The sequence below is a fragment of the Hoplias malabaricus genome, chromosome 6 (genome assembly GCF_029633855.1).
Source record: "Hoplias malabaricus isolate fHopMal1 chromosome 6, fHopMal1.hap1, whole genome shotgun sequence".
Taxonomy (NCBI): Eukaryota; Metazoa; Chordata; class Actinopteri; order Characiformes; family Erythrinidae; genus Hoplias; species Hoplias malabaricus.
The window spans coordinates 48,437,550-48,458,516 of record NC_089805.1 but is presented as its reverse complement, the minus strand read 5'-3'; the positions used below and the strand labels follow the sequence as shown (position 1 = coordinate 48,458,516).

Here is a 20,967-nt window from a genome sequence, read left to right as displayed (position 1 = left end):
ATTACTTCTGTGTTGTATATTTGTGTTTCTGTTGAACAGCATTGTTCCTAGTATTGATCCCTGAGGAACGCCTTGGAATCGACTGGAAAACTGCTATAATTCTGTCTGATGTTTGGAGAATAATCACACACACAAAAGGCACAGTGTGCCAGACAATCAATAAATGAAGCAGAAACAGCCTCATTTATGCTTTCATCGAAATCAATATCAATATCAGATGGAGGGGTGTCTCTGGGTCAGACGCAGGCAGGAACACAGGCTCCTCATCAACCACCACTTTATCTGTGTACCGCTGAATGTTGGTGCTCACGGCTCTGTTGTTTGTGTGTTGTTTACAGGTAGCAGGCGTTCAGACTGGACAGAGGGGATGTCCATACAAAGTGAGTACAGTGGTCAAACCCTTACATTACACCACAGGACCCAAAGCGTCCAGACACACTTTATAATCACTGACTGAGTCAAGAACTCGCAGCTGCAGGGTGGATCATTTCTGTAGCAAAGCATGAAGTGAAATGGGACACTCTGGAGCAGCTGCACATGAGTCTAAACTCACTCTGTCCAGTGACAAGTGCTGCCAAAAGAGTTCAGAGCCTCAGCAGTGGAGCAGTGGAAATGTGTTCTCTGGAGTGATGAAGCTCTGTCAGGTTCCTCTGGGTTAAGTTGCAGTGCCAGAACTAATCACCCAACATCAGCATCAGACCTCACTGCAGTGTAGTGTTTATTACCCAGAAGTCTTACCAGAATTGCTCAGTATTTACTCTGATTACTCAGCAGTTTGTGTAATGAGAGTTTGTTTATTTGTTTTCTTGTTTACTTGTTTGTAGTGAGCGAGGCTGAGGGGGCGGTGAAGGTGGCCGAGTGGCAGCACAGTTATTACTGCTCCGACTCCGGCATCCAATCAGGAGCCACCACGGTCCGGGAGGAGGACGAGAACCAGAACTCCAGAAAATACACCTCAGAAAACTCTCCAGGTAAAACAGAACCCACAAATTACACCTCAGAGAACTCTACAGGTAAAACAGAACCCACAAATTACACCTCAGAGAACTCTACAGGTAAAACAGAACCCACAAATTACACCTCAGAGAACTCTACAGGTAAAACAGAACCCACAAATTACACCTCAGAGACTCTCCAGGTAAAACAGAACCCACAAAATACACCTCAGAGAACTCTACCGGTAAAACAGAACCCACAATATACACCTCAGAGAACACTACAGGTAAAACAGAACCCACAAATTACACCTCAGAGAACTCTCCAGGTAAAACAGAACCCACAAAATACACCTCAGAGAACTCTCCAGGTAAAACAGAACCCCCAAAACACACCTCAGAGAACTCTACAGGTAAAACAGAACCCCCAAAACACACCCCAATGAACTCTACAGGTAAAACAGAACCCCCAAAACACACCCCAATGAACTCTACAGGTAAAACAGAACCTCCAAAACACACCTCAATGAACTCTACAGGTAAAACAGAACCCCCAAAACACACCTCAATGAACTCTACAGGTAAAACATTCATTATCTGTAACCGCTTATCCAATTTAGGGTCGCGGGGGGTCCAGAGCCTACCTGGAAACATCGGGCGCAAGGCGGGGATACACCCTGGAGGGGATGCCAGTCCTTCACAGGGCAACACAGACACACACACATTCACACCTACGAGTCGCCAATCCACCTGCAACGTTTGTTTTTGGACTGTGGGAGGAAACCGGAGCACCCGGAGGAAACCCACGCGGACACGGGGAGAACACACCAACTCCTCACAGACAGTCACCCGGAGCGGGAATCGAACCCACAACCTCCAGGTCCCTGGAGCTGTGTGACTGCGACACTACCTGCTGCGCCACCGTGCCGCCCACAGGTAAAACAGAATCCCCCAAAACACACCTCAATGAACTCTACAGGTAAAACAGAACCTCCAAAACACACCTCAGAAAGCTCTACAGGTAAAACAGAACCCCCAAAATACACCTCAGAAAGCTCTACAGGTAAAACAGAACCCCCAAAACACACCTCAATGAACTCTACAGGTAAAACAGAACCCCAAAAACACACCTCAGAGAACTCTACAGGTAAAACAGAACCCCCAAAACACACCTCAGAAAGCTCTAGAGGTAAAACAGAACCCCCAAAACACACCTCAATGAACTCTACAGGTAAAACAGAACCCCCAAAACACACGTCAGAGAGCTCTACAGGTAAAACAGAACCCCCAAAACACACCTCAGAGAACTCTACAGGTAAAACAGAACCCCCAAAACACACCTCAGAGAACTCTACAGGTAAAACAGAACCCCCAAAACACACCTCAGAGAGCTCTACAGGTAAAACAGAACCCCCAAAACACACCTCAGAGAGCTCTACAGGTAAAACAGAACCCCCAAAACACACATCAGAGAGCTCTACAGGTAAAACAGAACCCCCAAAACACACCTCAATGAACTCTACAGGTAAAACAGAACCCCCAAAACACACCTCAATGAACTCTACAGGTAAAACAGAACCCCAAAAACACACCTCAATGAACTCTACAGGTAAAACAGAACCCCAAAAACACACCTCAGAGAACTCTACAGGTAAAACAGAACCCCCAAAACACACCTCAGAGAACTCTACAGGTAAAACAGAACCCCCAAAACACACCTCAGAGAACTCTACAGGTAAAACAGAACCCCCAAAACACACCTCAGAGAACTCTACAGGTAAAACAGAACCCCCAAAACACACCTCAGAGAGCTCTACAGGTAAAACAGAACCCCCAAAACACACCTCAATGAACTCTACAGGTAAAACAGAACCCCCAAAACACACCTCAGAGAGCTCTACAGGTAAAACAGAACCCACAAATTACACATCAGAGAGCTCTACAGGTAAAACAGAACCCACAAAACACACCTCAATGAACTCTACAGGTAAAACAGAACCCCCAAAACACACCTCAGAGAACTCTACAGGTAAAACAGAACCCCCAAAACACACCTCAGAGAGCTCTACAGGTAAAACAGAACCCCCAAAACACACCTCAGAGAGCTCTACAGGTAAAACAGAACCCCCAAAACACACCTCAGAGAGCTCTACAGGTTGAATCATATCTGATTTTAAAAGTACCTGGTTAAGACAAATCAGTCCAGTAGAACAGAATTAGAAAATAGTCAACTGAACAGTGTTTAAAGACCCTTCTAAAAAGAACTGAAACCAGTGATTTGATTTAGAATCACATTTTAACTGAACTGATTCAAAAGATCCTTTTCTAATGTCTGATGACCTTCCTTAAAAACACAACTAAGCAGTTGACTCAAGAGTCAAAACTGATTATTTCCCAATTCATCTCATGATTCAGCATGTTTTGGTTTACAAGGGTTTCTGTGATATTTCTGAGAGAGAATAAGGGATGGGGGACAAAGTGAGGGAAGAGGGCAGAGAGAGGGGTAAGAGAAATAGAGAGATAGAGGCTTAGACTCTCAAGCTGTGGTGAGAGTATGAGAAAAGAGAATAACCCTTCAACAGAAATTAATTTAATATTACTCTTCCTGGTGCTCAGAACAGTGTGAGAGGGTGGTTTCGGGCAAGGTGCAGAAATAGCGCCCCCCCAGCGGCTGACTGATGGCTGCCCTGGTAAAGAGCTCAGTGAACGCCCTGTTCCTGACCCACTCTATCCCTTCACCACCATTCCCCTGTTCCTTTATCAAACACACAGTACCTGTTGCTGCACCTTTAAGGCTGATGTGACACATGGTGGATTAGACAGATGTAAATTAGCTCTGTTATGATTGGCTTTCTCATATAGTGTCTCATTCAGGGAGCTGTTCTGTCTTAAACTTTATCTCAGGGATTAGAAGAAAAATGATCACACTGCACCTGTAAATTCTTCTCCACCTTCAGTGGTTACCCGACTGTTTTATACATGGTTACGCTACACACATTTGCTGGGATACACTGCCCCTGTTTCCATGGTTACCCCACATCCCTGTCTCTGGTAACGTGTCTGAGAAGACTCACCCTGTTCTCCATTGGCTGTAATCTGTTCATGATGTAAATAAAGACAGATGGATATTTGCATGAAATGCTGTGATGAGAATATCATCCATTCAGTCAGCGCCAGCTGAGATATAAAAAGAGGGGGCATTGTAGTGGCCAGGAAACTTCAGCACGCTTACTCATGAGCTCACTTAGCAGACATTAGCTAGAGTTCCCACAGCTAGATTTAGATTTCTCACTACAGCTCTCTCGCTCACTCAGATCTGTACACATGTTCTGAATCTCCTCTCCCTTCTGCTCTTTCAGACGCTGATGGTCAGTTGTCCCTGACCCGAGCTCAGCGCGTCAGAGCAGCAATGTTCCCCGAGTCTCTGACAGACGGAGAGTCGTCCTCTCAGACCGACTCAGACCAGACGAACGTCCAGAGACTCGCAGAACCATCGCAACTCCTGAAGAACGCCATCGTCCACCTCATCAACTACCAGGATGACGCTGAACTGGCCACTCGCGCCGTCCCCGAACTGACCAAGCTGCTCGCAGATGAAGACCAGGTACAGAACACTCTCATTATTGACTCATTCCTATCTGTGACTGCATCATCCACTTTACAGTCTCAGTGCGTTCAGAGCCGACCTGAATTCACTGAGTGAACACACCCTGGACCGAACACACCCTGTACAAAACACACCCTGGACCAACACCAGTGCCTGACCTCAGTGATGATTGAGGCTCAATGCCATCAGACCCTCACAGCAGTGTTATACCATATTTAGTATAAAACCTTCCCAGAAAAGTAGAGACTGTCACTGCAGTGAAGAGAGGAGCACACACCTTGATCATGTAGTTGTTGTATATACACAATACCTCAGTGTTCATCACCTCTCTAACAACTCTCTGTATGCGTTTGGTAACTGAGGAGACCAGTCGCTGAAGTTCTGAAAGTGAATTGTTTTCTGATACTTGCTAGTTACAGGATTTCAGCTGCTCAACTATTCGGGGCTCTTTTACAGTGATATTGATTCATAAAGCCCCAGTTGTTTTAAGTGGGTGACATGTCTGTAAGGAGCCATGCTGTTGTAAGCCACACAGAATGTGGACTGGCCTCATCTCTCTGAAATAAACAAGGCCTTCCCTGAAAAAGACATTGTCTGGAAGGCATCATGTTGCTCCAAACCCTGTATATATCATTCAGCATTAACGGTGCATTTACAGATGCCCTGTGCACTAATGTGCTGTAGAGGAGGAAAAATCCATAGGTTCCTTACTATTTGAAGTTGAGAAACCATATTATTTAATTATTTAAACACCATCTTGTCTTTGTCTTGTTGCCAATTAGCATTATACAATTTTACCAGTATTTTGTTTCCTGTCCCAACATTTTTGGAACATGCTGCTATCAACTATACATTCATTCATTCATTATCTGTAACCCTTATCCAGTTCAGGGTCGCGGTGGGTCCAGAGTCTACCTGGAATCATTGGGCACAAGGCGGGAATACACCCTGGAGGGGGCGCCAGTCCTTCACAGGGCAACACAGACACACACACACATTCACTCACACACACACACACACACACACCTACTGACACTTTTTTTTTTTTTTTGAGTCACCAATCCACCTACCAACATGTGTTTTTGGACTGTGGGAGGAAACCGGAGCACCCGGAGGAAACCCACGCGTACACGGGAAGAACACACCACACTCCTCACAGACAGTCACCCGGAGGAAACCCACACAGACACAGGGAGAACACACCAACTCCTCACAGACAGTCACCCGGAGGAAACCCACGCAGACACAGGGAGAACACACCACACTCCTCACAGACAGTCACCCGGAGGAAACCCACGCAGACACAGGGAGAACACACCACACTCCTCACAGACAGTCACCCGGAGGAAACCCACGCAGACACAGGGAGAACACACCACACTCCTCACAGACAGTCACCCGGAGGAAACCCACGCAGACACAGGGAGAACACACCACACTCCTCACAGACAGTCACCCGGAGGAAACCCACGCAGACACAGGGAGAACACACCACACTCCTCACAGACAGTCACCCGGAGGAAACCCACACAGACACAGGGAGAACACACCACACTCCTCACAGACAGTCACCCGGAGGAAACCCACGCAGACACAGGGAGAACACACCACACTCCTCACAGACAGTCACCCGGAGGAAACCCACGCAGACACAGGGAGAACACACCACACTCCTCACAGACAGTCACCCGGAGGAAACCCACGCAGACACAGGGAGAACACACCACACTCCTCACAGACAGTCACCTGGAGGAAACCCACGCAGACACAGGGAGAACACACCACACTCCTCACAGACAGTCACCCGGAGGAAACCCACACAGACACAGGGAGAACACACCACACTCCTCACAGACAGTCACCCGGAGGAAACCCACGCAGACACAGGGAGAACACACCACACTCCTCACAGACAGTCACCTGGAGGAAACCCACGCAGACACAGGGAGAACACATTACACTCCTCACAGACAGACACCCTGAGTGGGAATTGAACGCACAGTAGAACCAATAAACCATAAATGTTTTAAAACCTTTTGAATAATAAAGGACATATCCTATTGTTTCCAATATGGAAGACAGTTCTGGGGTCAAAACTCCACAGGCTCATTTTATCCCATGTTTCAGCCTACAGAAAACTGACTGGGTGAGTATGGGTAGGTGAGCTTCAGATCCACACATTAATGTGAACACACACTGAACAAGGGAGGTTTCATATGTCCCCTTTAAGAATTACTGCATTATTACACAGTGATTAAAGTTGTTCCAGTCCAGACATTTAAATTAAAGCTTATAATAAAAGTTATGGTTATCTGAGTCACAGAAATGTTCCACTGGGAATAAACATGTAATAAGAATATAAATATAGCACTAAATCAGTGCAGTAATTTACAGCATTGAATTAAAGCTCCACAGATTGACAGAACACTCATCTAACATTAGCACTGAGCTCAGAGACCTGTCAGTCACACACACACACACACACACACACACACACAGGCTGATTGATCCTGAGTGCTGTGACTTTGGTTGAAGGTTGTTCAGCCTCTGAAACTGTGAGGTTGTGTTCATTTATTCAAACATCTGAACAGTAACTGCAGGAACAACACAAACAGCACTCAGAAACTAGGCTTAGTAAAGCAGACACACAGACAGACTGGGAGAGAAAGACAGACAGGGAGACATGGAGACAGAGACACAGATGGTGACAGAGAGACAGACAGACAGATGGAGAAACAGACAGGGAGACTGGGAGAAAGGGAGACATGGAGAAAGAGAGACAGACAGACAGGGAGAGACAGACAGGGAGAGACAGACAGGGAGAGACAGACAGGCAGAGACAGACAGGCAGGGAGACAGACAGACTGGGAGAGACAAACAGACAGGGAGACAGAGAGACAGACTGGGAGAGAAAGACAGACAGACAGACAGAGAGAAAGACAGGGAGAGAAAGACAGACAGGGAGAGACAGCCGACAGACAGACAGACAGACAGATAGAGAGGTACACAGACTTCTTAAGTAGTTGCTAAGCTGGTTGCTAGGCTGTTGTTATGCTGTTAGTAGGAGAATGCTCTAGTTTTCCGAGTGGTTGCTATGATCTGGTTGGCTTTATTAGGTCATTGTTTTAATATCAGACATGGTTTCTTATAGCTGTGGTTTCTGAACTGATTTCCCTCTCCATTTTTATGGTGGTAGTAGACAAGGTGCCTCTGAATTTGATTTCTGTATTTTTTTTAGTTGTCAGTGAACAAGGCGGCTCTGAAAGTGATTTATTTCTGTTTTTAAGGTGGTAGTGAACAAGGTGACTCCAGTAGTGATTTCTCTCTGTTTATTTAAGGTGGTAGTGAACAAGGCATCTCCAGTAGTGATTTCTCTCTGTGTATTTAAGGTGGTAGTGAACAACGCATCTCCAGTAGTGATTTCTCTCTGTGTATTTAAGGTGGTAGTGAACAAGGCGGCTCCAGTAGTGATTTCTCTCTGTGTTTTTAAGGTGGTAGTGAACAAGGCATCTCCAGTAGTGATTTATCTCTGTGTTTTTAAGGTGGTAGTGAACAAGGCGGCTCCAGTAGTGATTTCTCTCTGTGTATTTAAGGTGGTAGTGAACAAGACATCTCCAGTAGTGATTTCTCTCTGTGTATTTAAGGTGGTAGTGAACAAGGCGGCTCCAGTAGTGATTTCTCTCTGTGTATTTAAGGTGGTAGTGAACAAGGCATCTCCAGTAGTGATTTCTCTCTGTGTATTTAAGGTGGTAGTGAACAAGGCGGCTCCAGTAGTGATTTCTCTCTGTGTATTTAAGGTGGTAGTGAACAAGGCGGCTCCAGTAGTGATTTCTCTCTGTGTTTTTAAGGTGGCAGTGTACAAGGCATCTCCAGTAGTGATTTCTCCCTGTGTTTTTAAGGTGGTAGTGAACAAGGCGGCTCTGATAGTGAACCAGCTGACGAGGAAGGAGGCGTCCCGCAGGGTTTTGGTGCAGTCGCCTCAGATGGTGGCGGCGGTGGTGAGGGCGCTGCAGGCGTCCGACCTGGAGACGACCCGCTGCGCCGCCAGCGTCCTCCACTCTCTCTCACACCAACCGGACGGACTGCTCGCCATCTTCAAATCTGGAGGGATACCTGCACTCGTCCGCATGCTCAGGTCAGAGGAACAGAGGGGGGATGGAGGTATAGACACAAAGACGGATGAATGCATAGATTGATGCATGATGAAGGAGCGATGTAATTATGAATGAAAGTATGAACAAATGAATGGATGAGGAAGGGGACTGCTGAATAGATGTAAGAAAAGGCAGGTGGATTAAAGAAAGAATGTAAGAAAGAAAAGGAGGATGATTGGAAGGATGGATGAAAGGATAGGTGATTGTAAAATGAGTGAATGAGAAGAAAGAGTTATGGATGGATGAATGGATGAGTGAATGACAGGATGGGTGATGGACTGATGAATGGAAGAAGGAATGAAACAATGTAAGAATGAACAGAAGAATAAAAGGGTGGATGAGTGAATAGATGTGTGAGTGGATGAAGATAAAGTCCCACCCCGAGGTTAATGGCATTAGCCCTGAGCTGGGGCAGGTTCTGCTGGGTCCGGAGCCGGTGATGAGAGGAGTTTTACTGAGAGCAGAGGAGCGTCTGTCGTTAATAAAACACTCAGCACCATGCCCTCACTCTGCTGATGTTTAGAACCTGTTTAACACTAACACTAACACCTCTCCTGTCAAAGCGTCTGAGGACGTCTGTGTGGTTCCTGAACAGTGTGTGTCAGGGGGCGGGGCAGGGCGGAGGCAGGGGGGTGGACGAGGGAGTTTCAGCATTGCCTTTCACACACCTTAGCCTTATGTACAACAGAGACAGCTGTGGCCGAGGGTGAGGTGTGTCCCGGGGAAAGAGAAAGTCCAGTGCAGCGTCTGCTCCCCGTCCTTCAGTGAGGCTCACTGTGCTCTTCTCCCTTCTCTCTGCAGATCAAGCTTTGGTCTCACAGAATTTCTCTCTACCTCATTCCTCTGTGTATGTTTGTGAGTGGGTGTGTGAGTGGGTGTGTGAGTGGGTGTGAGTGTGTGTGAGTGGGTGTTGTAGTTATTTTTAATATGTGTGTGTGTTGTGGTTATTTTTATTGTGTGTGTGTGTGTGTTGTAGTTGTTTTTAATATGTGTGTGTGTTGTGGTTATTTTTATTGTGTGTGTGTGTGTGTTGTAGTTGTTTTTATTGTGTGTGTGTGTGTGTTGTAGTTATTTTTAATATGTGTGTCTGTGTTGTGGGTTGTGGTTATTTTTATTGTGTGTGTGTGTGTGTGTGTTGTGGTTATTTTTATTGTGTGTGTGTGTGTGTGTGTGTGCGTGTTGTAGTTATTTTTAATATGTGTGTGTTGTGGTTATATTTATTTTCTGTGTGTGTGTTTTTCTCACAGTTCTCCGATGGAGTCTGTGTTGTTTTACTCCATCACCACGCTCCACAATCTCCTGCTCCACCAGGAGGGGGCGAAGATGGCGGTGAGACTGGCTGATGGACTACAGCGCATGGTTCCTCTGCTGAAAAAAACAAACCCCAAATTCCTCGCTATCTCCACAGACTGCCTCCAGCTGCTGTCCTACGGCAACCAGGAGAGCAAGGTGAATGAGAGAGAGAACAGTGGGGGGAGAGAGAGAGAAATAGAGAGAGAGAGAGAGAGAGAGAGAGAGAACAGAGGGGGTAGAGAGAGAGAGAGAGAGAGAGAGAGAGAACAGAGGGGGTAGAGAGAGAGCAGAGGGGAGAGAGAGAGAGAGAGAGAGAGAGAGAGAGAGAGAGAGAGAGAACAGAGGGGAGAGAGAGAGAAAGATAGCGAGAGAGAGAGAGAGAGAACAGAGGGGGCAGAGAGAGAGAAAGAGAGAGAACAGAGGGGGCAGAGAGAGAGAGGACAGAGGGGGCAGAGAGTGAGAGAGAACAGGGGAGAGAGAGAGAACAGGGGGAGGGGGAGAGAGAGAGAGAGAGATAGCAGAGAGAGAGAAAGATAGAGAACAGAGGGAGGGAGAGAGAGAGAGGGAAAGAGAGAGAACAGCGAGAGGGAGAGAAAGAGACAGAGAGAGGTGTAAACAGACATTTCAAATACTTTTTATAAACATTAAACATCAGTCACAGAGAAAAACAAATGGAAATAAGGTAAAACCCCACCTCTACACATTCACTAAAAATCCTCCCCCATCATCTGAATCACACACAAACAACCCCCCCACACCCCACTCTGTGTTATCAGTGAGAGAGTTATAACAAACTCCACAGAGAGTCGCTTTAACCCCAGACCTGTAGCCCCCACCTCCAGCTTGTTCCTTCTGCTGCAGCACATCGCCCCCAAACAGAGAATTCAAAACAACAACCCTGTGCCTCTTAGGGACTGAATACTTTGGTCCATAAATAAACAAACTGAGATCAAAGACCAAGATCTTCACGCTCCAGTCCCCAGCCACATGTAAAACCTGCCGTAAACGTGAACACTGAATAAAAATGTGGACGAGTGTCTCAAACGCCCCACAGAAGGGACCAAGGTATCAGCCAGCTGCTCCGCTGAGAGTCAAACCACTCCACCCTCAGGGTCCTGGAGACATGGGACATCTGTGGAAACTAAGGATTAAAAAACAGATGTTCCTCAAACACCCACATCAACTGGCATTCAGACCCCTCAGGTCCAGTGACCTCAGAGAAAGGGAACAACAGGTGCCTGTCCAGCCCCAAGCGTCCTGCAGTCCGCAAGACAGCGCAGCCTACCTCCGCCCAGCCGTGTCGTCTGTGATACAATAGGCGCGAATGGCAGTTAGGCCTTGTCCACCTTCCTGCAGGGGGAGGTAGAGGACTGCAGTCCTCAGCCAGTGTTGTCCATTCTAAAAGACATCAACCAGTGCTCTGTGAATCTCTTCAATAATTCCTTATCTTGGATTGAGCACGGTGAACTTGTGTCAGAGCGCTGACGCTGTGAGGTTGTTGGCGATCAGGGCTCGCCCCCTATAGGACGGCTGGGGAGCAAGTATGACCATTTAGACAAATGGGTACAGACTTCCTCCCCCAACCCTTCCCAGTTCTTGGCCTGTATCTCCACAGTCCCCAGCCAAACTCCTAAAACTTTCAGCCCTGTCCGGACCCACTGTACACCCCTGGGAGTGGAAGTACGCTGATAAATACAAAGAGAATCTTTTAGAGAAGAAACGTCTTGCTCTTCAAATATCACAACTGTGGTGTCATCAGCGTACGCAGACAGTTGAATGTGGCTGGCCCCGACATGCAAAAGCTTGCCTCTCAGCAAACAGCGAAGAAGCTCAACCACGATGGAGTACAGCTGCCCTGACAACCCTGCTGACTGTGACTGGAGCACTAAGACCCCCTCCCACCTTAACCAGGCATTCTGCCCCTGCATAGAGTAGTCTGACCCGGGATAGAAACCCCTTCCCAAAACCAAAGGCTTTCCAGACACTGAACAGGTCATGGTCCACACGATATAGACCGTTTGTGGACACAATACTGATCTTCATTTACAGTAGTGTCCAACACTCTCTTGAGCCTGTTTGCAGTGCAGCAGGACACTGTTTTATAGTCAGTGCACAGCAGAGACAAAGGCCTCCAGTTCCAGAGTAGACTGAGGTCACCTTTCTTTGGCAGAAGGCAGAGTACAGCACGCCGCCAGCTTTTGGGAAGTGCCTCTGTGGCTAAGCTGGACTGCAGAACGCTGTAGAAGTCCTCCCCAGAGGGACTTGAAGAAATCCACGGGCAGTCCATCGATGCCTGGTGCTCGTCCTGAAGTCAGCTCAGCCTCCAGATCCTGACTCTGCTGCTCACTGAGGCGAGGGAGGCCTGTGAGTAGAGTCTCAGAGCACTGCTGGTCCGAGACACTGGCACCGAACAGATTCGTATAAAACTGTATGACCAGCCTCCGGATCTCAGCAGGGCCAGCAGTCTCAGTCCCTTCCTCCCTCCGTGGCCATCGACATACTTTTAACAGGAGATCTTTCCAGATCAAAAAAGAACGTAGTGGGAGAGTCTAGAGTCATGTACAGACCTCCACCTCCCCATGGCCATTACTTCGGCTTCACCATTTTAAACAGCACTCACTTCTGGATACACTCTGTGCTGTAATAGTGAACATACTCAGACTGAATGTTTACAGGTATCCTGTGTGTGTGTGTGTGTGTGTGTGTGTGCGCGTGTGTGTGCAGCTGATAATCCTGGCGAACGGGGGTCCCGAGAGCTTAGTGTATATTATGAGGAATTATAACTACGAGAAGCTACTGTGGACCACCAGCCGAGTTCTGAAGGTTCTCTCAGTGTGTCCTAGCAACAAACCCGCCATCGTTGACGCAGGTGAGTGTGTGAGTGGGTAAACATCCAATGAAATCAGTCTTTGAAGTGATTTCCATGTAATTAAACGTAGTAGAGAGAGATATTTAAACTCCAGTCTCCTCTATGGTCCAGACAACGTACAAACAGCAGGGAGCAGTGACCCAAACCCCATTTCTCCATCCGACTGTTCACACAGTAGTCTGAACAGCAGTCTGAACAGACCATGCTCCTGAACTGAGCCTCATACTCTTTACTATAAAACCTCACACTCTCTGACCAGAGGGACCAGTCCGTGTGTACTGCCCAAAGTGAAGTGGACTGTGTTTACAGCAGCGCTGAATCACACTCAGACCTGTTTCAGAGGATTAAAACATGAACTGATTCCCAAAGTCAGGGATTATCCACAGGCCGGGTGTTGGAATGTTCATCTCAAAATTGTTTACCTAAAATTGGTTTTGTTTCCACTAGTTTCCACCAGTTTTATTTTCTCGTGACCGGTCCATTCCTTTTCCCTAAACTCATCACAATAAACTGAAAAGGCTTTGGATCCACACACATGGACTCACTGCCTCACTGCTGTGGTCTATCTTTCCCTTCCGCCAGTGTGAAATGATGAGGAGGGTCAAGACGGATTAACGTGAAACCCTCATGAATTCAGATCTAGCTGTTCACACTTATTCGGCTTGATAAGAATTGGATTTGGAACAGAATTTAGTGGAATGTGATCCAAATCACATCTATGTCAGGTATAAAGAAGCAGAACATAATGAGGTCACTTTTCCCCACTGTGTGAACTGAGAGAGTCAGTGTCATTGACCACAACTCCCAAAAGAACAGGCACAGTGTGTCTGAAATATAGGCCTCTCTCTCTCTCTCTCTCTCTCTCTCTCTCTCTCTCTCTCTCTCTCTCTCTCTCTCTCTTCTCTTGCTCTCTCTCTCTCTCTCTCTCTCTCTCTCTCTCTCTGTAGGTGGTATGCAGGCTCTAGGTCAGCATCTGACCGGTTCCAGTCAGCGTTTGGTTCAGAACTGTTTGTGGACGCTTCGAAACCTCTCGGATGCTGCTACCAAGCAGGTGGGACATTCAGCTCTTAGCATTTAAACAGCCCATACCCTGCTCATTCATTCTTCAGTATGCACTTCATTCTGGTCAGGATCACACACACACACAAATACACACACACACAAGGCAGCTTCTAGCCCCCTCTCACCCAGTCATGAAAAAGTGGAGCAGCCCAGTGACACGCCCCAGAACACACTGTGACTGCGCTGTCAGGTTCTACAGGTGACGGTCACATTTATATTTGTTAGGTTTTACATTCATAAAATCAATAATATAATTAAAAATAATACTAACATTTCTGAATCTTTGAGAATTAAACAGACTGTTCTTGCTGGGTCTTTAATGCTGAAATATGACGTGGTAAAGCAGTCAGTAACAGAGTGTTACAGGGTCAGAGACTACCACTGCTTCACCACAGACAGCTTCCAGAAATGAGAGGGTCCTCTCAGTCGCTCGGCTCCCGGCGCTCCCAGATAATACAGGCATTTACTGAATCACACTGTCATCACTTAGCAACAGTCTCTCTCTACAGCTCCCTCTCTCTCTCTCCCACTGTATTCTCTCTCTCTCTCTCTCTCTCTCTCTGTACTCTCACTCTCTCTCTGTACTCTCACTCTATGTACTCTCTCTCTCTCTCTCTCTGTACTCTCACTCTCTGTACTCTCTCTCTCTCTCTCTGTACTCTCACTCTCTCTCTGTACTCTCACTCTATGTACTCTCTCTCTCTCTCTCTCTCTCTCTCTCTCTCTCTCTCTCTCTCTGTACTCTCACTCTCTGTACTCTCTCTCTCTCTCTCTCTCTCTGGGGTGAGAGCTGGGATGACTGACATCTAATTATTTCTTGCTGTATTTCATTAACTGCTCGTAAACAAAAGCTCTGTAGCATAAACACGTCATACTCCCTTCCTTTGTCCCTTTCTTCCTGTATTCCTCTTTATCTCTCTCTTTCTCTTTTATCTCTCTTTTATCATTCTGTTCCTCCCTCTGTGTCATTACTTTAGTGTGTTGAAGCAGAGAAGAATGAGAAAATAGATAAAAAATAGAGTCAAAATTATTTCTTAAATGAAATGTAAAGAATTGCAGCAGTTTAGCCCCTCCCCTTCAACCTACTGCAAATTAGACCCGCCCATTCAACCTACAACAGTTTAGCCCCTCCCCTTCAACCTACAGCAAGTCAGCCCCACCCATTCAGCCTACAGCAGTTTAGCCCCTCCCCTTCAACCTACAGCAAGTCAGCCCCACCCATTCAGCCTACAGCAGTTTAGCCCCTCCCCTTCAACGTACAGGACATTAGACATTCATTCAGCCTACAGCAGTTTAGCCCTTCCCCTTCAAGTTACAGCAAGTCAGCTCTGCCCATTAAGCCTACAGCAGTTTAGCCCCTCCCCTTCAAGCTACAGAAATGTAGCCCCGCCCATTAGCCCCTGCTCATTCAGCTTCAATAGGTTCATGATACTCTGAGTGTGGGACAGTTTTATGTGTGTTGGAGGAGAGTTCCCTGCAGAGCACAGCTGCACACACACACACAGACTGAGCCCTCATTAACAGTGTTTGTGTTTGTGTGTATGTGTGTGTGTGTGTGTGTGAGTGTGTGTGGAATGTTTTCTGGGAGATGGAGGTAATTACGGGTTGAGAGATCTTCTGCTGATGTCTGTGTCTCTGAGCTGTTTGTTTACAGATCTTGGGTAAAGTGGAGTGGGGTGGGAACATGCTTTAATTAATCCAGTTTAATTTGAATCACTTTAATTGTGTAGCGTATTCTACAGCAGTTAGCTTCCAGAAAAGGAGGATCAGCTCTAATTAGGCTGTGCTTCGATTTTCTGGCTCTCAGTATTCAGTGGAAAAGTTGATGATTGATTTTAGGAGAAAAATCAGGACACAAGTCCAGTGTTTATTAAAGGATGGTGTACAGACATGGATCAGTATCTTGGTGTAAAGCCAGAAGTGTAACTTTAGCCTGATTGGGACTGGATTAGTCGGGGGAATATCATGAGCCATGTTTCATAAGAGAAAAACTCTTGTATCTGGACAGGAATAAAATCACCACATTTTACATTTTATATGAGAACCATATTATAAATGTTACCATAATAAATGAAAGACATAAGATAAGTATATTAAGGTCTGTTTCTTAACAGTACACTATTAACAAGCAGTTTATATCATCATCATCATCATCATCATCATCTTCATCTTTTCCGATTTTCCAGTAGTTTTTAATAGTAACATTTTTGTAAAATACTTTATGAATGTGTTATTATTGTATTTATATAACAGTTAAACATTTATTAAGTTAAATACAATTTCATGTATTATTATTATTATTATTATTATTATTATTATTATTGTACTCCTCTCCCTGCTACACTCTCTAAAATGTTGTGCTCTCTCTCTCTCTCTCTCTCTCTCTCTCTCTCTCTCTCTCTCTGTGTTTGTGTGTGTGTGGATTAGGAGGGACTGGACGGCCTGTTGCAGATCCTGGTCACTCAGCTTGGCTCTGATGACCTGAACATGCTCACGTGTGCGACAGGTATCCTCAGTAACCTGACGTGTAACAACAGCCGGAACAAGGCCCTGGTGTGCCAGAGTGGGGGGGTGGAGTCTCTGATCCTCGCCGTTCTGAGGGCGGGGCAGAAAGAGGACGTCTGCGAACCGGCCGTGTGCGCTCTTCGTCACCTCACCAGCAGACATCCACATGCAGAACTGGCCCAGAATGCTGTGCGGCTGCACTATGGCATCCCCGCCATCACCAAGCTGCTCGGACAGCCCTACTACTGGCCTGTGGTCAAGGTCAGTCACATTTACAGTGTACACCTTCACCTGTAAGGAGCTGAGAAACAAGGCACATAGAACATCAGGCTGAGAACGATGTGGGAGATAGATGTCAGTCCACGTCCACTGCTCAGGTTTCTACGTAGGATTGTTGTTTCAGTGACTAATTACTTTGTCCAAATTCAGCCTAAAACAAATCAGAGTCAAACACCCATGAGCTGTGACATCATAACCCCCTCCCAAAAACCCCCCCTGGATTTTAACTTACAGAATACATTAGTGTGTGTATTAGTTTAATAATGTGTATGATAATGTGAGTATTATACAGTGAATACAGTGAATTATTGTGCCTGTTAGTGTGTGTTATTCTGTTTATTACCGTGTATATTAGAGTGTTTATCATGTGTGTGTGTGTGTTAATGTGTGTATGACAGTACATTATGTGTTTTCTATACATTATAGAAAACACAAACTCATGGCAAATCACTAGTTTTTGAATGTTATTATCAGCAGACTTCAGGACATTCAGGAAACGTTTAGAAAGCATCTTAGCAAACAACGTTTATATCATGACAAAGAATGTCAAATAATGTTTAAAACTAGTTAATAAAGTTAGTTTTGTAGAAACTTAAATAAACTATTGCGTAACTTCAGAGTAATGTAGTTCCTTCAAGGTCACAGTGGCTGGCTGTTGGGATGAAATAAAAGTATTGTTCGATGACCTGTGGGAGAAGTTTCTGGAGAAGTTCAGCTCTCTGATGGACAGTATGGGGTTAAAGATTCAGATGTGTATCTTAGTGCAGCGGTGTGTAGAGGTTTATTTGTGATTATCAGTGTTTTATAAGTGACTGTGTGACACAGGTAACCAGTGTATGTTTCTGATTATGGCTGAGATGTGTTGATGCAGGCGGTGGGTGTCAGTAGCCGGGTGGCTGCGTTTGCCCGAGCTGTATTTTGTTTACAGTGTGAGAAGGCGGACCAGTCAGGAGAGCATTGCTGTAGTCGAGGTGTGTTAGGCGCTCAGCATCAGTGTAGGAACGGTATAAATGAATATGAGCTATGTTTCTGAGATGAGAGAATGCAGATTGCCTGACTTTATTAACATGTGAATCAGATGAGAGTGTGGTATCCAGGATAACACCAAGATAATTTTATCTCCAGATCATGAATTTTGTTTATGAAAACTCAGTATTACAAAGCAACACAAGGCGAACTCATACTCCTTGGTTTGGAAGAAAACCACTTATAGTTGTGTCAGTTTATTATCTTTTTTTTCAGATAATTTATCACCCATATGTATAAACACTTAAAACTATAAGCTTTGGATGAGCATGTTTATATTATACATGTCAGTAATACACCTGGAAACACGTGGAATAAAATGAAATAAATCAGGTGTTGCAGTGTAGAATAAACAACTGTCAGTTAAACTGAGCATGTGCAGAGCAGTCAGTCTGGCTTCATCTAAGGTTCGACTAAAAGTAAGTCGAGTTAGTCACTTTCGTTTTACTGTGTGTGTGTGTGTGTGTCAGTGTGTGTGTGTGTGTGTGTGTGCGCGCGTATCATTCTGACCGGTCAGTCCAATTCTGAACCCATGATCTGACACTCAGTTGCATCAGAGCAGTGGTGCAGAAGTGTGAGAGTCTGTGTGTATGTGTGTGTATGTGTGTGTATGTGTGTGTATGTGTGTATGTGTGTATGTGTGTTTGTGTGTGTGTGTGTGTGTGTGTGTGATGTGCAGAAGCGAATTGATCCAGAGAACAATCATCTTTATAGTCCTTGCTCCTACAGAACTGAAAGGAGGACTGACTGCTGTGTTACATTTGTGAGAGAAAGTGTTTGGACAAATCCTTGTGATTTTCTGAGTGTAGATTTGACACCTCTTCCACAGAGAACACACAGAAATAGGGATTTTTTTAATGTTCTCATCCAAGTGTGCTGAGCTGATTATCAACATCAGCGTTTAGTGTTCTCCTCTGAGTGTGTTGAGGCAATGAAGAGAATCAGTGGTTAAGGTTCTCCTCTGAGTGTGTGTATAACCCTTTATATACTTTTATATAAACATAGAAGAGACCGTTATTACACTTCAATTATGGAATTGATCAATTAAATTCAAATGAACTCATTTAAAGAATGGTCTGTAGATTTCTGTGTGACTGCAAACTGTACATTCACAGCTTTACTATTTTTGTATTATCATTATTATTATTATTATTATTATTATTATTATTATTATTAGTGGTGGTAATATGTGTGAATTTAAATCTCACTGGAAACTTAAATATAAGTGTTATTTGTCCAGACAGAGGGCTTTTATTAAAGAAAGAGGATTTCCACGCCTCAGTTCACACAGGGTCTGTTCCATTAATAAAACTAATAAAAAATGATTTCTGCTTTGTATTAAATTAAGATTAATAACCTCTGCAGACAGGGAAATAAAACCTTCCTCACATATGCAGTGATTTTCTGCTCGTTTAAACCTTGGAAGTCTAGACACATTTTTCTTATTTTGGAGCATATTTAATGCAAACTTATTTAAGTGAATAAATTAATTTAAAAAAAGAATACAATCATTTCATTATTATTTAGAGTGATACATAATTTATAAATGCTTTAAGCTGCACCCACTGTGGACACAAAAAATGAAATGGGTCAATCTGGAGCAGCTGCACATGAGCCTTATATCACCACTCCCAATGCTAACGTGGGTCACAAGGGTAAAAGCCCCTCTGCTTTGGGCTGTGGAGCAGTGGAAGTGTGTTCTCTGGAATGACGGAGCTCCATCCAGTTCCTCTGGGGACTGTGGTGTGGTGTGGTGTTCCCAAACTAATCACCACCCTCAGATATATTGATGTGGCTGAATGTCATCAAACCCTCACAGCAGGGTTCAACTCCATCTAGTGTAATGCACTGAAAGAGCAGAGACTGGTGCCTCAGTGAAGAGAGTTTTCAGCCTGATTATTTATTCTTTATGGTTTTCTATTATTTAATTAATGTTAGCTTTAGAGTTATTAAACACTGATGAGTTTATTAATCCTTTGTTGTCTGTTGATGTCAGTAATGACATATTTCTGGAGTCTAAAGTCGTGTCTCCCTATAGGCCACAGTGGGATTGATCCGGAACCTGGCGCTATGCCCAGCCAATCAGGCACCACTAAGAGAGGCAGGCGCTATCCCGCGATTGGTCAATTTACTGCTGAAGGCTCATCAGGACACTCAGAGACTCGGGTCCAGCTCTCAGCAGACGTACCAGGTCAGCCCTGTAACACACACACACACACACGCACACACACACACACACAATGAGGAAATTCAGAATGTCAGCTCCATAACACACTCCCACACTGAAGAAATATGGGTCAGCTCTGTTACACAAACACTGAGGAAATTAAACCAGCTCATTACCATAACACACACCTGCACTGAGGATATACACACAGGTGATAACACACAATCACTCCTCTTATGTGCATTAGCAAACTTTGCAAAGCACAAATCAGTGAATATTCAGGTGCTGGTCATAAAATTTGAAAATCATGAAAAAGTGGATTTATTTCAGTAATTCCATTCAAAAAGTCAAACTTGTACATTACACTCATTCATTACACACAGACTGATATATTTCAAGTGTTTAATTCTTTTAATTTAATGATTATAATTGACAACCCTGTTCAGTCTCAGGCTGGATTTTGTTGTGTTTAAAATCGTAGGATACAGTAGTCTGTCCTCATTCCTGCTAATGCTACTCACTCTGAACTCGTTTAGTTACAGCAAGCGGACACAGCGTGAATAATGTGGTGTAAAATTGCTGTGAAATGTGAACAGAAGTCAGTAATGTTCCATCATTACCGCCACACTCTGGAATAATCTGTTTATCTGAGTCTTTACGGATGCTAACGGCATTATCTCTGTGTGGAGCTACTGTGTTTATTATGGAGCAGTTTGGAAAATTAGCCTCAAATACACCACAGCGTTAGTTTCCTGCAGACGGAGCTCAGGGTTTAAACAGCTCTACAGAGAATAGTAGACAGCTGTGAATCGGGAGCTGAGGAAAACAGGAATTAACTTCACTGCTCCCTCTGGATACTAAACTCATGAGCACATGACCATGTAAGGAGTTCTGGGACTATGCTGGATGTCTATATAAGGAGCTATAAGTCCATATAAGGAAATAATGCGCTTTCAAACCAGATCCGTTTTTGTTCTGTGCATTTCACCACTGAACACAACAGAGCCCCATACCGATAATGCTACACGCTACAAGCTAACACCACTCTGAATGACCTGCTCTCTGTATCA

General features: G+C 45.0%; 1 protein-coding gene across 3 annotated transcripts in view; it reads left to right on the top strand.

Annotated features, from left to right (window-relative positions):
• jupb (junction plakoglobin b) overlaps window positions 1-20,967 on the top strand; it is a 69,267-nt gene that overhangs the window by 32,221 nt on the left and 16,079 nt on the right. For all 3 annotated transcript variants that reach the window (XM_066674232.1, XM_066674233.1, XM_066674234.1), the window contains exons 3-11: window positions 339-380; window positions 825-971; window positions 4,295-4,539; window positions 8,442-8,677; window positions 9,944-10,145; window positions 12,714-12,858; window positions 13,806-13,909; window positions 16,348-16,686; window positions 19,769-19,921. In XM_066674232.1, coding sequence (XP_066530329.1) covers window positions 368-380; window positions 825-971; window positions 4,295-4,539; window positions 8,442-8,677; window positions 9,944-10,145; window positions 12,714-12,858; window positions 13,806-13,909; window positions 16,348-16,686; window positions 19,769-19,921 — 1,584 coding nt within the window. In that variant the 5' untranslated portion in view covers window positions 339-367. The remainder of the gene's footprint in view (window positions 1-338; window positions 381-824; window positions 972-4,294; window positions 4,540-8,441; window positions 8,678-9,943; window positions 10,146-12,713; window positions 12,859-13,805; window positions 13,910-16,347; window positions 16,687-19,768; window positions 19,922-20,967) is intronic.